The sequence below is a fragment of the Acomys russatus genome, chromosome 22, assembly GCF_903995435.1.
Source record: "Acomys russatus chromosome 22, mAcoRus1.1, whole genome shotgun sequence".
NCBI classification, from domain to species: domain Eukaryota; kingdom Metazoa; phylum Chordata; class Mammalia; order Rodentia; family Muridae; genus Acomys; species Acomys russatus.
The window spans coordinates 16,777,930-16,796,679 of NC_067158.1; the positions used below are offsets into that span (position 1 = coordinate 16,777,930).

At 34.9% G+C, this 18,750-nt stretch overlaps 1 protein-coding gene across 1 annotated transcript in view; it reads right to left on the reverse strand.

Annotated features, from left to right (window-relative positions):
• Positions 1-18,750, reverse strand: part of Zpbp (zona pellucida binding protein) — a 101,710-nt gene that overhangs the window by 43,231 nt on the left and 39,729 nt on the right. The window contains exons 4-6 of the mRNA XM_051164718.1: positions 15,953-16,078; positions 9,816-9,965; positions 5,426-5,644 (exon numbers count right to left, since the gene is read on the reverse strand). Of these exons, the coding sequence (XP_051020675.1) occupies positions 5,426-5,644; positions 9,816-9,965; positions 15,953-16,078 (495 nt within the window). The remainder of the gene's footprint in view (positions 1-5,425; positions 5,645-9,815; positions 9,966-15,952; positions 16,079-18,750) is intronic.

An 18,750-nucleotide genomic window follows, 5' to 3' on the forward strand; every position in this document is an offset into this window, starting at 1 on the left:
CTGAGGACTTCATACTGGCAGACACCAGCAACCTTATAAGGGGACAAGAGGTTGGAGGCTTGGCATCCAGACCAAACCCCCATGAGATCACCCAAAGGCAGAACCTGTACTGTCCCTACTCTAGCAAGAGTCACAGGAAATAAATAGCCCCACATCTGAAAAACAAAAAGAAAATAAACACACACTCTACCACCACCAACATTAAAAAGCAGGAACCAACAGCCATTGGTCATTAATATCTCTCAACATCAATGGCCTCAACTACCCAATAAAAGACACAGGCCAACGGAATGGATACAAAAACAGGACTCATCATTCTCCTGCATACAAGAAACACACCTCAGCAATAAAGATAGACATTACCTAAGAGTAAAAGGCTGGACAACTGTATTCCAAGCAAATGGACTCAAGAAGCAACCTGGAGTAGCCACTTTAGTATCTATCTAATGAAATAGACTTTCAACCAAAACTAATCAAAAGGGATGTGGAGGGATGCATCACAGTCATCAAAGGAAAATACAACAAAGATGATGTCTCAATCTTGAACATCTATACCCCAAATGCTGGCACACCCACATTTGTAAAAAAAACATTACTAAAGCTTAAATCACACATGAAACCCCACACATTAATAGTGAGAAACTTAAACATACTACTCTCCCCATAGTCAGATCGAGACAAACTAAATGGAGAAATAATGAAACTAATAGACGTAATGAATCCAATAGATATCTACAGAGCATTTCAGCCAAACACTAAAGAAAATATCTTTTTCTCAGCATCTCATGGAACCTTCTCCAAAATTGACCATCTACTTGGTCAAAAATCAAACCTCAACAGATACAAGAAAATCAAAATAACCCCTTGCATCTTATCAGACCACCATGGACTAAAGCTGGAACTCAATAACAACAGAAACCAAAAGCTGGATCTTTGAGAAAATCAACAAGATAGACAACCGCTTAGCCAAACTAACTAAAAGGCAGAGGGAGAGTACTCACTTCAACAATCAGAAATGAAAAGGGAGACAACGACAGACACTGAGGAAGTCCAAAGAATTATTAGGTCTTACTTCAAAAGCCTGTATGCCACAAAATATGAAAATCTAAATAAAATGAACAATTCTTTAAATTGTTCTCTTTGTTTCTAATTTATTGATTTCACCCCTGTGTTTGGTTATCTCCAGCCATCTCTTCCTCTTGGGTGTGTCTTCTTCTTTTAGTTCTAAAGCTTTCGGGTATGCTGTTAAGTTGCTAGTATGGGGGTCTCTCGAATTTCTTTTTGAAGGCACTTAGTGCTATGAATTTCCTCTTAGTACTACTTTCATTGTGTCCCATAAGTTTGAGTACGTTGTGCCTTCATTTTCATTGAAATCTCGGAAGTCTTTAATTTCTTTTTTTAATTTGTCCCTGACCCAGCGGTCATTGAATAGGGAGTTGTTCAATTCCCATATTTGTAGGTTTTGTATTGTGCTTGCTTTCTCAGATAGTATTCTACCTGTGGAGTGGTGTTGGAAATCAACCCTATTGTCCTGAACCAGAGTTGAGAGTTTAGCTGGCTTTCACTGAGCGACCAGTAAAAACAAATGATACTTCAGTATATTACTAATTAGTTCCCTCAAAAAATTTAAAATACTTCTAGTGAACAAATACATGTGATAAGAAAGACAAAATCAGCCTAACTATCAAATCCTGCATATACAAGTTCTAATGCAGAAACACAAGAAACATAAAAATTAAGGAAACTTCACTCTTCCAAACATTTCTACTTCTTTAGCAATAGACTAAGGGGACAGAATTTGAGAAAATACCCAGTGAAGATTCATAAGAAATAGTTCTAAGAGTTCAAGGAAAGCAAACAAGATACCAGTAAACTCTTGAATGAATTCAGTGAGAATGCAATAATTATGTGTGTGTATGTATATGCATATATATGTATTTCAATAAGGAAACAGCAAAATGGGAAAAAAATGAAGTTGAAATGTTAGAAACTAAAATGCTCAGTAGGTCAAATTTAAAAAAATCAATGGAACACCTAACCAATAAATCAAATAGAAGTGAAACATCAGGAATTAAAAACAAAGGTACACTTATAAGAATAGTCAAACATTGAAAACTATCAAATAATAAGATATGCCAGAATATATAAGATCTTTGGCAAATTTTGTTTAATAAAATGATTTCCAGTTACATCAATTTTCCATAAAAATGACATAATTCATTCTTCCGTACAATTTCATAAACCTTCACATATCAATGGCATAAAGTTGAACCCAGACTTACAGTAATATGCTCAAGAGGCATCCTAAGGTAAATAGAAAAGATTAAACTACAAATGTAGCAGTCTTTTTAAAAAAAAAATTAATTAGCCTAGAACACAAATGGATGGAACTAGAAATGATCATAATGAGTGAGTTAACCCAGAAGCAGAAAGACTCACATGGTATATACTCACTTATAATTGGGCACTAGCCCAAAAGGCATGTCCCATGAAAGTCTTCACTTACCCGGAGATTGGAATAGATGTAAGGACATCCTACTGAGACTCTAGATAAGAGAAATATAGGAGATGGGAAAATAGAAGGACACAGAGGGTCCTAGAAACCTACAAGAAGAACATTGTGATGAGCGGATCGGGGCCCAGGGGTGTCTGCTCAAACTATTGCACTAACCAAGGACAATATAATAGTAAACATCGAACCCCTACTCTGATCTACCCAATGGACAGGACACTCTCCACAGTTATGTGGAGAGCAGGGACTGACTCTGACATGAACTCTGGTGCTCCATATTTGACCACCTCTCCTTGGAGGGAAGGCCTGGTGGCACTCAAAGAAGAATAAGCAGGCTACCAAGATGGGATTTGATAGCCTATGACCATATAGTGGGGGGGGTCCCCCTCAGTCATAGACCTAGGGGAGGGGAATAGGATGAAAGCAGGAGGGAGGGAGGAACAGGAGGATACAAGTGATAGGACAACAATAGAGTTGTAATCTGAATACATTAATAAAATTAAAAATAAATTTTAAATAATTAGCCTAGATCACAATACTGAGCAATAATTACTCCATCCTAAACCTCCAAACTAGCATAGCTTTCTCCCATTCAGATTTCTCACATTTTATTTGCTCTTACTCATATCCTAGTCTGGTTCATTCCTCCTGGTGTTTCCTATTCCACTCCATGTGCTTCCCTCCTGTTCTTCCTGCTCTTTCTCCTCCCCTCACTGGACCAGGATGTCCCACCTTATTCTCTGTATTTCTCAACATTGGCTAGTTAGCTTTTATTGGCAATACAGAGAACAAATAGTGGCCATGTTTACACAAACTTGAAGACAGGAGATACTTAGAATAAATATCAGAAATGCAATGTACAGATAATGGGGTAAAGAAATCAGCATTTGAATAAACAGGGGTAAACTCTGCATAGTCCACAAGAACATTGTGCCAACACTAATTATGAAACAATCAGGGAAACCATATATAAAAGTTACATTCATAATATTCAGCTTCTTTATACCTGGCAAACTTGAAGAAAATATTATCTATCCTATCTTGGTGAATCTAAAGTTCTCTACCTAAATCATTTTCTATTATATCATCTATTTATCAACCTAAAACATCTTTCTAGACCTTAAGACATTGTCTTAACTCCTAAACAACTAAGCTAATTGTAAAATCGTAACTATTTGGTTTTCAACCTCATTATAGCCTTGAAAAGAAATGAAATTATCTGAGTAAGCAGGAAGTGCAGTCAAGCAGCCTCTAAATAAATAAAAATGACAGGGACAGTTTGCTGCCTGGATAGTCACCTAAAATCTCTCTATAATGCTGGAGCATCATCTTCAGTCTTCTGTCCCAGTATATCTGACAGACATACTTTGAAGCAGGAAGTATGAAATACTTGCTTACCCAGTCTTGGCAGAGCTAGGCAGTCTACCTTCCCACATTCAATTTTTGTCCATTTTATACAGCATTTTGTCCGCAATGAAGTGAGAGCATTTCTTGCCCAATGTTTAGCTTGCCACACTGGAAACCATCTATCTCTCCCTCCCTCCCTCATCCATACCATGACGCATGCCCGTCTCCTCTCTCAGAAGGTCTCGTCGGGGTCTGATCGGCTCCCTCTCTCTCCTTCTCGGGCTCATCCGGCTCGTCCGCTCCTCTCTCCTCATCTCCTCCTCCTCCTCCTCCGCCGTCCTCCCCTCCTCCTGGCCTCCTCCTTCTTCTCTTCTTCTTCTTCTCTTCTTCTCGTCGTCTTCCTTCTTCTGTTCTCTCTCTCCTCGGTCCTCGTGTCTCTCTCTCATTTCTCTATCTGCCCTCGCTCTCCTCGTTCTCTCTCTTCTGCATCTCTCTCCTCTGGCTCGCTCTATCTCTCTCTGCGCCCCCTCTCCTCTCTCTCCATCTAGCCCTCGGTCCTCTCTTTCTTCTCTGTCTCTCTCTCTCTGTTCCTATTGAGGAAGAGGCTACAATACGTCATTTTTATTTTTTGTAAACATTGGGCAGAAGACTTTTGGAGGCAGTCCTTAATGACCTCATATTTTTAAATACAAAATTAACAAAATTAAAAACAAAAATAAAAACTCTCCACAACTTAAATGGTAAAGAAAAAAAAAAGATTCTGAGATAATAGTTCTCCAAAGAGATAGATGAATGGTCATTTAACATGGTTTTTAATGCTCAAAAACATTAGTCATTTGAAGAAGCACAAAGCAGATTCACAACTGTAACATTTACACTGGATGTCATCTCTTTCCTATGATAGATTCAAACAAAAGTTTTTCTTAGGGCTTGTCCACTATTAAAACAACCAGGAAGAAACACTCGCAAAGCCTCTGTATACTAATAGCATGTCCTTGACAGGCTAGAGAAAAGCTTGGGGTTCTCATTTGCCTTGGATTTACTGAAAATGTTGAAACTTTGCTGAATGAGAGAAAAAGCAAGAATTAAAGAAGAGAATTTATTTTGTTCTTGCTGTTGAAATGTCATGCCTCTCTACTGCCTCTGCCAAAATTTTCAATAACGAAAAATGAGGAGAAAAAGAGAGTAAAAGAGAAGAACATCCTATAAAATACATTGATGTTTATTCTTGAAATTATGCGGCTCCTCTCCCCACCATTAATGACAACACATTAAAAGAGATTAGGCATCTGCTCTACAAAGTTAATTACCTTACAAGCCAAAGCCTCCACTAACTGAATCACAGTAACTAAATAATATGGGTCTATACACTAATTCTCCTTCAACAGTAAAGTGCCATAGCACAAGCTTTATTAACAGAATGAATCAGCAGGATTTTATTTGAAGGGTTATTATCATTAAGTCAAATTAGAGAGGAAGAAATACATTTAGATTGGTAACATTCACATTTTGAACAGTTGGTTGTACTCTCAAATTGTCTTTCTTTAAAGTACTTTGTATATTTACCTGAAAATGTGAGGAATAATTCATTTTGCAAACCAGCTCTTTGCATTTTAATACGATGGCATTCGGACTTAAGCAAGGAAATTTCACAGGAAAGGTTAAGAACCAGTTTACTTAAAATCTGAATAAGTTTCTTCTCAAAAGAAATGTTATAGATAGTATTGCAGGGAGCTGCGTGGTATCGTGCTGTGAACTGGTAATAAAAATGAGGTTCACGATAAGCTACAAAAGTTAAAAAGAAAAGACAAATACAAGATCATTCATGCAATTCAAATACACTGTAACTTTTAAATAAATAATTATTTGGAACAATTTCATATTCATTTTTCTATATACAGCTATATTTGCCTTCCTTAACAGTCTCTGAAATAGTGACTCAGTTAAACCTCACCATCATTTAAGATTCACATTATTATTATTTGTATCTGGAACAAAAAAATAAGTGAACTACAGGAATCTTGTCCTGTGTCTATTGCCAACACTATTAAAGGTAAGATTCTAATCCAGGAGAGCTGGTCTCACTTCACTACTGTTCATATGTTGGCATCACACCTTCCAATTTTTATATAATAGGAGAAATCGTATTACTGTTTTAGAATATTAAATTTTAGAAGAAATTTCAGAGATATGATTAGCAAAAATACTGTAATATATCTCTAATATTATAGTTTTACTTAATTCTAGTACAATATATAAAATTGAAGACATATTTTTAAAGCAGATCCCTAAATATTCCTGGAAATGTATAATAAATCTAAAAATAAAAATAAATTCATAATAATAAAAACTTTAAAGGTCATCTTGTGAGATAAGAGTTCTTTTGCAAACCAAGGGATTCCTCCCTACCTTCTCTTGGCTCACACTCTGAGCAAAAGCCCCCAACTCACACCAATGTGTCTTACCTCCGTCCATTTTCCTATCTATACTTTAAAATTAATACACTTACTACTGTCAAACTTAGTACTTAGAGATAGGCAGCTGCTTTTGTTTTTGTTTTATTTAAATAGTTTATTCAGATTATATCCTGATTGTTATCCCCTCACTTGTATCTTCCAGTTCCCCACTCCCCCTCTTTCACCCTATTTCCCCTCCCCTAGGCCTGTGACAGAAAGGGACCTCCTCCACCACCATATGATCACAGCCTATCAGTTGCCAAGGAAACACACTAGTGTCATCTATGAACACAAATGAAAACTAAAGACAATCCACACCATAACTTCAAGAAAAATACATATCGATACTTTAATAGTTTTGAAGGCTCTAAAAGAAAACTACTGTAAAAGGCATTAAAAGAAATTTAAAATTCTAAATATAATGGCTAAAATATAATCCATAAAATATGATGAGCTATAATGCAAATGGCTGAAAAATAAGGAAAGTAATAGACAGGTACAGTGATTCATACCTCTATTTCCAGCATTCAGGAGGCTGAAGCAGGAGGATTGCACAAATGGGTTGGAAATTAAAGTAGACACTAACATTTAGAAATTGTAGGTAAACATATGAACATTGAAGGACACAATTAAAATGGTAACAGTAAATGTTTGTCTTTAACTATAATTAGCAAAATAAAAAAAAATGAACTGCTAAGTCAAACAGCTTACAAAAATAATACTACTGCTAACACAAGAAAGGAGAGAGAACAAACAGATGTGAGAAAGGGGAATGCATTATTGAAATATTTAAAACTCATTTAAGTAAAAAGCTATAAAAGCACCAAACCCATTACAAAACACAAGATAAAAGAAAGTAAGTTGAGTCCCATTCCATTTTCCCCTCTTGACTAGGATATCAAAGCTATCTGCCAAACAAATATCTGTATTTTAAAATAGCATATTTAAAGTTATTATTAAAAGGTGTCTGTTGATTGTTCTCATTTTGCTGTTTGTGTTCTTATTGTTATATTGTATTATAACAATTATGTCTTCATTTTTTTTTCTGTAGCCTTTTGGCGATGTTTGTTCATCTTTTCAGAGGAAGGGGAGAGGATAATGCAGAAGGAGGAGGAAGAGGAGATAAAGAACAATAAAGACTTTTGATAAGCCACAGAAAACACACTGTTTCTTAAATTACATCTGTTTACATGCATCCATTCTCTCTCTCTCTCTCCCTCTCTCTCCCTCTGTGAGTTCAGGCTTCAAGGGCTAGAGTGAGACATGTCTCCAAATGAACCTCTATGATTACACCTAGCCCACTCAGTTAATTCAGGATTGTGACCTTAGATCTCCCTCGTCAACTTGCCTAAACTTGGAATAACATAGGATATACACCTCTGAGGTATCTCTGAGGCTGTTTCTAGACAGCTTCAACTGTGGATGAAGATGTGCCCCACATGTGACTTCATCTTATGCACTGGATAAAAAAGGGGAATGAAAGGAGGAACATATAAGAAAAGAATGGGCACAGAATTCATCTCTCTGTTCCCTAAGTCACGTTTCCATATCTTCCTGCCATGATGAACTAAAAGCCTTTTGAAAATATTAACAAAAATAGACCCTCCCTCCTGAACATTTCTTGTCCTTTCTTGTCAGGGGTTTCTCATAACAACAAGAAAATGACTAGGACAAGGTACTCTCTCTAAGGGCAAAGCCTTAACTTAATTACAGGGTCAAGTCCCTTCCACCGTGTGTGCTTACACTCACAGTCTCTGAAGAGAACATAAAGACCTTTTTGCCTGCTATTACTCAGTCTACTGCACAGGGTCATGGCAACTTGATTAAACTTGTAAGTAACTGGTGGCTTAGATTATGCTTTCAGTTACTTCACTCAAATCAGTCCCCTCAATTTTAATCCTCAGAAGAAAAATCTAAGGTGAAGCATTTATACTGTGCTTCCTGGTCCTAATAAAAAGGATGGGGGAGGAGAAAGAACCATCAACCATGATACTCAAATTGAAAAGCAGTTCAAACTATGCTGGTATCATCACCGTGATTCGAAACATAGTTCTGCACCACTGCTTTGTCTGGCTGACTAAAATGTCAGTGTTTTCTGGATAAAAAGACATCTTTGTCAATCACCCTGTCCACTTGCTATTAAGACATACAAAATAATGTATGAGTGAGTAGGAATTCTTTTAATTAGGAGACTAAAAACATCAAAGTTCTCTTTAAAAATAAAATGTTATTAAAAGCATAAACTTTTAAAAATCATCTTTTAAAAACCTAATCTGTTAAATTCCTAGTAGCCAAAATCTGGAAATGCATATATGTCCCTCAGAAGAAGAATGAATAAAGAAAATTTGGTACATTAACACACTGAGGTATTACTCAGTCATTTGCAGGCAAATGGATGGAACCAATAGAACCAGAAAAAAATCATCCTGCGTGAGGTAACTGAGACCCACAAAGAAAATAAAGCAAATGTACATTTATTGGATATTAGTTGTTAAGTCAAAGATAACCAGGCTACAATTAGTAGAACCACAGAGAGTAGAGTAATAGATTAGAGGGATTAGATAGATCTTGTTGGAAAAGGGAAATAGAATAGGTATGGATTAAAGAATGGATAAATGGAAGCATCAAGTAGGGAGGTTAAGGGGATAGAGGTTTGTGAGGAGGAATATGGGGAGAGACAGCTAAATTTAAGGGCCATTTGAAGGGTAGTATGGAAAACTAAAACATACAAACTACCTAAAATATATACAAAGAGGATCTAAATGAATTGCCAAATAACGGGGGAGTCAGAGTCCCAATTGGCCATTATATTATGGCTTTAAGTTTAAGTGTTTCTATGGAATTCCTGAGTGTGTGAATGAGTGAGTCTCTGATTCTTGTGCCTTATCTTAGGCTCATTTCCTTTTATTGGTTTGTCTTGGTCATCTTAAATGAGATAGTTTTTTATCTTATATTTTATTTTTTTTATATTTTTTAAATGAATGTTTGAATGAAATAAATGAAAACCTAGCCACTATGTTAAAGGTTAACAACTGAACTGTCATTTATACCTGCTGGGAAATGGAAAATAAGTTCTTTCTAATGGAGTAACAATGGGTGTATCAACAACCCCAGGGCAGGCCTCGTGTTTAGAAATAGCTGACCAATATATAATGGACTCCACAGGTTTTTTGTGTGATTTGGATAAATTTTGTAGGGACATTTTGGGAGTTCTTTGCTGGGAGGTTATTTTTTGTTCAGAGTTCTGTGGAGGTCTGTTGTATTAGAGGTTGTTCATTTTTGAGAAAGAACTCAACATTGAGTGGGTACCGTAGAGGAAGGATCTGGAAAGGCTTAGAGGAGACGAAGAATATGACCAAAATATTCTAAGTATTTTAAATATTCAAACACTTAAAATTTTAAATTGTTTTAAATAATAAAATATATAAACAACCCTGTTAAATTTTAAACATTTTTAAACATTAAGAAATGTTTGAAACATAATTAAATTCACTTCTTACCATAAATAACATATTTCAGCTGTAGATTTTTAACAGTTTCTTCCACAGTCGGTTTATACTCAAGGAAACACGTATAAACCCCACTCATGGCCTCCTCAAAGTTCTGAAATATGAGGCTTCCTGTGGATGTCACTTGTGCAGTGGAGTTTTCTAATAAAGATATAATATTCAGCTGCTTAAATCACAATAGGAAGACAAAATACCAAACACTTAAAGCAACATGAAAACCTTAAAAATTTATGTCTGCAAAAAGAAGTTTCATAAAATTAGTCATTATATTTGATGCTTACTGTCAATAGACGCCAGGATGACCTTGGAGTCAAGTGTCCACCAACCAGAATTCATCAACTGTGCAACTGTCTAAGCAGTAAGTGACTAAGAATGACATACAGCCATAAAGCACTCCTTGTATGCTCCTTGCACAGAAAGAGATGCTACCAGAAATACAGTACTGTTTATGAAATGTTATATACATATATAATACATGTAGACATATATTATAAACAAGTATGTACAAAGTATATTTATTTGTGTAGTGTATTTATTATCTATATATAAATATTATATATATAGATAATATATATATTATCTATATATAAATATTCTATCACTGTAGATAATATAATATTATACTGTATAGTTTAAGGATGAGTCATAGAGTCAATAAGCTTACAATCTGCACATGGAATGATACATCCAAAACAAAATCTATTACAATATAACCATTAACAGCTAACATTTCTTATTACTACACATACTAGTACATAAAACAGTGAGCTGGTTTCTTTAACACGGAGGGTTACAGAAGAAAGTAAATGGAAAATTAGATCTTCAAACATGTCAATCAATTATAGTGCCCCTGTGTTGGGAAAAAGAATAGGGTTTACAGTATGTACATTCAGTGTAAGTATTACTCTAGAAGAAAGCTGTGGTCAAAAGAGAGTAAACTCACCCTCTGCTCAGATGCAGTAGACAGGCAGCACAGTCTCCTTGTGGGTCCCACAAGATGGGGGGTAGGGACCACTTCCGGCATGGACTCGGGCCCCTACATACTGATCACTTCCCCCTGGCGGGGAGGCCTTGCCAGGCCACAGAGGAAGAGGATGCAGGCAGTCCAGATGAGACTTGATGGGCTGGGGTCAGATGTTAGGGAAGGAGGGCTCTCCTTTCTGAGGACTAGGGGAGGGAGGGAGACAGTATGAGGGAGGGAGGGTAGGATTGGGAGGTGATGAGAGAGGGGGCTACAACTCGGATGTAAAGTGAACAAATTAAAAATATATTTTTTAAAAGATAAGCCTATTCTTAGGACATTAAGATACAGACGTGAAGGCTGTATCTCCCTCACAAACTGCACAGTCCTGTGTAACCACTTTATCTTCTGAAGTCCAGTTCCTTCATGTATGCAATGAAGAACGACCATAAACAGCTGCCTAACTCACAGGGTCCTTAAAGTCAGCAAATATAACAAATCACTAAGTAGACAGACTGTTACTCTTAAAGTTAATAACTGCAGTGTTGTGTCATAAAACTTTCAGATACTTAATTATCTTAATTAAGAGTTAAATACTCCATTCATTATCTCAGGAAATGACTGCATATCTTTTTTAAGTAAATGATTTAATACTTACATACTTTTAAAAAGTTCTCCAATTTTAAGCAAAATTACCAGAATGCTCTTAGCACTGACATTTTTTATTATATGCAAAGCCCTGCTACATATTTTGAAGGAGAGATGAGTAGACAGATATACCAGTGCTCAGGACTTTACATAGGGAATTGTGCCCTAAAAGCTCCCATTTCTATATCCTGGATGAAGCAGAAAATGTGATATGAATTTAGAGCATATTTCTGTTGTAGTGCCTAGCTGTTCATGAATATCTTCTGATAAAAAATTAATGTTTATTTTAACATGCTATTTTCTAAAAATATTAATAATTTAATTGGTTACCATATATTTTTACATTATAGTTTTATTGTTTAGTATAATATTTATAATTATTATAGTATTATACTTTTAATAAAAATTTAAATTATCACAGCAATAATGAACTTCTGTATTCTTTAATAATAATTTGAGGTGTCAATAAACATATGAACAAATAATATACATATGTACTGTGTTTGGCACAGATAATATAAGAAAGTATAAGAATTCAAAAAAAAGAAAGTATAAGAATTCATGTTACAATAGATATTTAGTAACCAACTTTTGTTTTATGCGCTATTCTATACAGGAAGTCCTGTACAGAATCCTGTTAACGAGTATAATCTTACAGCCTTTTTTCTAGGCATACCACTTCATGTGCATAATGTAAGCTTATTGAAAATATAAGTCAACATTAAAATATAAGTATTATTTTATGGTAAATAAATATATCAAAATACATATTTTGTATATACATATATATCTTTTGTATAATATATGTATATACACATTCCATATGTGTATATGTATACATGTATATATGTATGGCATATTTTCATATCTCTTTCAATGCCAGAAACATACTGAATATCATACAATCTATAACAACGTATCTTCTGACTACTTTTATGTTTAAAAGAGTTAAGAAACACATTTTGAAAACATAAGCAGAGAAGTTTCATAATCAAGTGTCAACCCCATATCATTTATCAGTGATTATTCACAGAACCTTAAGTGATTAAGTCTAAATGGAAATTCACAAAGTCAATGGCTATGTATTTGTCACATATATACACAGCTAAATACAAGAAATCACACAATACATATATTCATTAATTCATCATTTCATATGAATTGGTTTATCTTCTTTCCTAGATTTGTTATCCAAATACCCAGAGTTTGACTACAACTTTAGAAGGCTATGCCTTGGACCTGTTAAAACTGTACAATAAAATGTGACTGCAACTTAGTTTATTATTTTTAGATATGTTTATACTTATGACTTAACTAAGATATGAACAAGTGAATATACGGCACAAACTTACTATTATTCTGCTAAATGATCACAGCAATAAAAATACACCTAAGGACATATTGCTATACCCATAGATCAGTGCAAGGGTCAACCCTCTTCACAAAAGATCCTTCTTGCAGTAGATGGTAATTAATACAGAGACCTGCAGTTAAACAATGTGCACACAGTGAGGACTTTGGAATACTCAGCCTTAAATGGGATGTCTATATCAAACCCCTCAGCTTTAGGCTCTGGGGGCAGTGTGGAAGAGAATGTGGAAATACTGTAAGAGCCAGAGGCGGTAGATGACTCCAAGGAAACAGTGTCTTCCAGATATAAGGCAAACTCACTTATGAATTCAGAGATTGTGACAGAACGCACAAGGCCTTCCCAAGCGTAAGCCAGGCAAACACCTGGCATGGAGAAGGGGAGTGGGCACAAAATTCACCCCTTATCAAGAAGCCATTTTTCATTGATACCTGCTAGGGGAGGCAAAATCAGTTTTCTGCCATAGAGTGCTAATGGGTATTAAAGTCACACTCCAGGGTAGACTCGATGCTCAGAAGTAGCTGGCCAACACGAAAGAGAATCCATGTTTTTGTACACCTTTTTTTGTATTTTATTTGTTATTATTTGCCTTTTTTCCTGAAATTTGGTAGAAGTCACACTTAATTGTTCTCACTAGGAAACAAAGGTAATCATATGAAATACCGATGGAATAGCTTAATTGTATACCTATAAAAATGACACATTTTACACCTTAAAAACATGCACGTTTTATTTGCAAATTATGTCTACATAAAGCTAAAAGGGGAACAAAACTGTGAAAAAACTCTCAATAGCAAAGCTAAAATGTAAACGCTCGTAATATATACATATGTAGGCATGAGTATGTATCTGGCAAATGCATAATGAAATACAAGAGAATAAAACTAAAATTTCAGCACACTGTTTACTTGAGGGCCTTGATACCAGTTGATAAACCTTTAAAATTGCTCACTTGAAGGTCCAGGGTCTTTGTAATAGTGTATCTCAATTGTACAGACTGATCAAGAACATTAGTTTTGCTGTGCTTCAAAATGAGCAAATATCTCTTCCTAAGATATTCCATCATTTAAAATATTAACATGCAGTAAAATATGATTTTTTTTGCATATGTGCATGTGTAGATGCATGAGTTGGTAAAGGCCATAGGTCCATACTGGCATCCTCCTCTGTTGCTCTGCACCTTGTTTTTCTTTTGTTTTAAGTTTATATTTTGATGGTTTCGTGCATGTACATGCCATTTTCTGATTACTTCACTCTCTACCATCTCTTAACTCCCTCCCGCCTGCACCAACTAGCTTCCTCTCTAACAGTCCCTTTCCAACATTCAAGTCTCTTGGTTTGTGATATAATAAGTTTAACCAGGCCTGTCTAGTAAGTGTCTACAGTTGTTGAAGTAGCCATCGGGTCACTGCTTTCACAACTGAAGACAATGACCTTCTTCCTTTGGGATCTAGTCACCTTAATTTTTATTTATTTATTTATTTATTTTTACATTTCTTATTATTTGTGTAAATGTTTTCACTCATGTGCCAGCACAGATTATTACACAAAAAGTCACAGGGCAATCTGCAGGAGGCAAATCTCTGTTTCCACTGTACAGAACCTGAAAACTAAACACAGTCCACTGGAGTTGGTGGTAAGTGCCTTAGGCTGGTGATACAGCACACAGCTTGCTAGCCCTCACCTTACTTTTTGAGATAAGGTTTTTTACTGAACCTGAGGCTCACTATTTTGGTTAGGCTGGCCTGACAGTGAACCCTGGATCAGCCTGGCCCTGCATCTCCAGTGCTGCAGTTATAGGTGAATGCCACCACTCTTCATTTTAAACTAGGGGTGGAGATATGAACTCAGGTCCTCATGCTTGGTCCAGAAATGGTTCAAACTCTTAAGAAAGAGATACCCTTATCAAATTCTCTGAAATAAAATAACCTGTAAAACTAAGACATGATAGTATACTGTGGGGAAATCTAAGTATAATCAAGTATATATTCAGACCATCAGAATACCCTAGAAAGTGTGTGTGTGTGTGTGTGTGTGTGTGTGTGTGTGTGTGTGTTGTGTGTGTGTTGTGTGTGCGCGCGCACGCGTGTGTGTGTGTGTTAAAATGCCATATTGATGCTATATTTATTTTTATTTTATTTTATCTGGATTTATTTTGTTGGACAAATTATATTTCTAAATACCTATTTTTTATTTTGAAAGAAAGTAACTGAAATTTATACTACACTTACTATATACTATAAACTGCAAAACCTGTAGGCATCTTAAAGAAAAAATGTTCCAAGTTTCAATTTCCAAATCAAAGGTACAAAACCCATAACAGGAAAATTCAACATTTAAATGTTCACTTTTCAAATGACAAAGTTTCAGTTAAAAATAGATTTGATTATAATTCCAAGGTTAGATACCTTTACATGAGATCCATTTCATTAATGTATGCAAGCTGTCCAGACCCTCAGGATTTCTTTTTGAACCCTCTATAGACATGAGGACACAGAACCGCCTTCCCTATGTCACTGAAGTGAGGTACAGATTGCATCAGCTCTTTGGCAAGTCTTTATATAAACACACTTCCTTCCATCCAAATGATACACATGTCTGCAGCCTTTAAGCCTCAGCACTGTCAAAATATCAATAAGGTTTTATACAAGAAACAAAAATAAAGGTAACAAAGTTCCTTTGAGAATATGCAAAAATGACTGGGTACTACATTGCAATGATTTGTAGTACAAATACTCACTAGTCTTCATTGGTATTTTAAAAACTTTAAACCCCACTAAGCTCTACAAGTTTTAAGTAATTCAAAATTTAGAGCAAAGATGAAATATACATTCCAAAATAAAACATAAAATGGGTATATATGTAAAATAAGAATAATGAATCAGACACAAACTGTGATTTCCACATAAAATTATAAATTTTAGAATAGAAATGGTTCTACAACTTTCTAAACAGCTGATATTTTAGTGCCTTTATCCTTAATAAACACAATAGGGAAATGATTACACTATCAACATTGCTATATTAAACTCCAAGAGACTTCAAATAAAATATTTGAATACACATAAGTGTACTAGATAAAATATTCTTTTAAGTGTAAGTAATCCAAGATATGTCTGTTTAGTTATGATAAATAAAATATAATCCTACCTGAAACAAGTTTTCCTTTTGGCCCATGCCATTGGAATGATGGGTCTACCAATTCAGTGTTTCTCAGTCGTTGGGTTACACATAGCACATGTGGACTCCTTTGATGGAGCATGACATATACACTCACTGAAAATACAACGTTAATATATTTTATGCTCTTTAATTGTCTAAGAATATCTTATATTTTGCAGTTTGTATTACATTCTCTGACATTCCTTTGGCTTCTATTACTTGATGATAATTTAATCTCACTGTCTCCATGCAATTACATTAAAAAGCATACAGCATTTGATTATTTGATTGTCTATATACATAGAGTCACCATGTGTGAGGGTTATGGGTCCTAAACATGAAGGCAATGTGTTGGTCCTTTTTATTCAGTGCTCACATAAACTGACGCTGTTTAATATCAAAGTATAACTACAGTGATAGTATTAAGATAATTCTCTATCTGGACTTCATGTATTTTGTAAAAAATCATCAACCATGAACACAATGCACATATATGTTCAGATGAGCAGGACAATATATTACTTACAATGGTATATCATAGTGTAGTGAATAAAAGTAATAAAAATGTGATTTAAAAGTTTATAAATATGTACAATGGTTGACTTAAATAGTATGCATTCTGTCAGACTCTGTTTTTAAAGATCATAATAAAAAAGACTGTTGAAGTGATACAACAGGAGCACAGTCAAAGATTCAAATGTTCCAAACATACTCAGAACTAAGCTCTCAGGAACTGTCCCAGTAACCTGTCAGCAGCTACATGCCAACACTTTTTTTCACACACCAAAAGTTATTTGTTATCCAGTAAAATAAAAATTATTTTTGATAATCAAAATTCTTAGCATTGAAAAGCCTTTATATTTTGCCATGGAACATATTTTAAATATTCATAGCTTTCCACCAGGTACAAAACACTGCATCTATTTGTGGGTTGTTCGTTTTTATTATGAATTGGTTTTGAATTTTAACTTTTTCTTATCTTAATATTTTTCTTCTTCATATTTTGATTTCATGATTGATGTTCACTCATAGATTGTTTTCCTATAAGTCTGATTGATTGTATATTTACTTAATAATTATTAGATCCAATCTGCAAACAGTTTTTAGGATCCTTACCCCTATGCTTATAAATATAGCCATGTATAATTTTATATTACCCCTTTTTATTATTTTAAGCATTTACTATCATTGACTAATTAATATTCAACATTATTAGCATACGGCTAATAAGCTAATCATTTAGGATCATAATGGCCACATGAAAAGGACTTGGTGTATTTCTTCTATAACCTATCTCTGAAAGAATGTATGCTTTTTCCAGATCATTTCTTTTACATCTTGATAAGGGAACAATCAGGAAAATGCAATATAAACTGTACTAAGGTTAAAGTAATAGCTACTAATCTAATAAATAATTTAATAAAATCTAGTTTAGAAATTTTCTAGCTATCCAAGTTTATATAAAGGTATAAAAGTACTCAGAGTAAGTTAAAAGTTTTATTTGACTCTATTCTTTTTGTTTGTTTGTTTGTTTTTTGAGACAGGGTCTCTTAGTATAGCCTTGGCTGTCCTGGACTCACTTTGTAGACTAGGATGGCTTCGAACTGCCTGCCTCTGCCTCCTGAGTGCTGGGATTAAAGGCGTGCACCACCATGCCCGGCTGACTCTCTTTATTCTTGACACCTTTCTCTTCTTTTATAATTCTCTCATGAAGTAAAGTTTGCCAAAACTAGCCATAAAATGTTCCAAAGGCAGCTCTAACTCATTCTAACTCATGCTCTCCTCTTATTTCTATTCTACTTTTCGCAGTTTAAGCCTCTTCCTATCCTCTTCAGTAAGTGCTCACACATCTTCATGCCATGGCATGATTTAGGGCTGTCATGTTCTCTGATCTATCTGCTGGATGTGTCTCACCACACCCCTCCATATCCTGTATCCTTCCCAGACTACAGCAGTCCTCAGAATCACCCTTTCTGATATTATTCTAGTCACGACCTCGTGTCTGTTAACTTTTAGAAATGAGTGCAGTTCTCTTCTTCTGCTCCGGCTCTTTGACAGGACCTGATGTCATTGCTGTGACTAGACTATAAGCCTCCTACTAAGTCTTGTGATTTCAATCCCTGCAACTTCAACTGAGATAGAGAAGTTTCTCAACACTATCAAAAAAACAAAATAAATAATATTCCATGAAATCAACAATCAAAATGAACACATAATTTTCAAAACAAACAGAAGCTAGTTACTAATGAAACAAAACCTATGTGAAGAACATTTGCCTCCAGAAAAAAGTAATTAGAGCATACTGTTATAATAATGGGAATATAGAGTTTGAAGTTTTTCTGTAAGATTTTAGTAACAGTTTAGAAACCCACACCCACTAAGTGAGTAATTCATGGCTCTGGAGTTCTCATGAAAATTATGCAATGTTTATTTATCCCAGAGTGATACACAAGAAATAACCTAGGAATGAGGATAGCTACATTTCCTTTTTTAACCTAAAAGACATTTTTATTTCATATTTTACATATACATTTATATTATTAAACATGTATATAATAGATAACCTAAAGCAAGAAGAACCATGACACAATCAGGGATTATATAAATGTTACATTCTTAGTGTTTTGGTTATTTGTATATGGCAGCCTTGAAAAAGACATCTTTCCTACCTTGGTGCGTCTAAATTCCTGAATATAAATCAATCTCATCACATATGTCATTATCAACTTAGAACACCTATCTAGACCTAAAAACATATTGACCTCTAAACAATTAAGCTTTGAAAA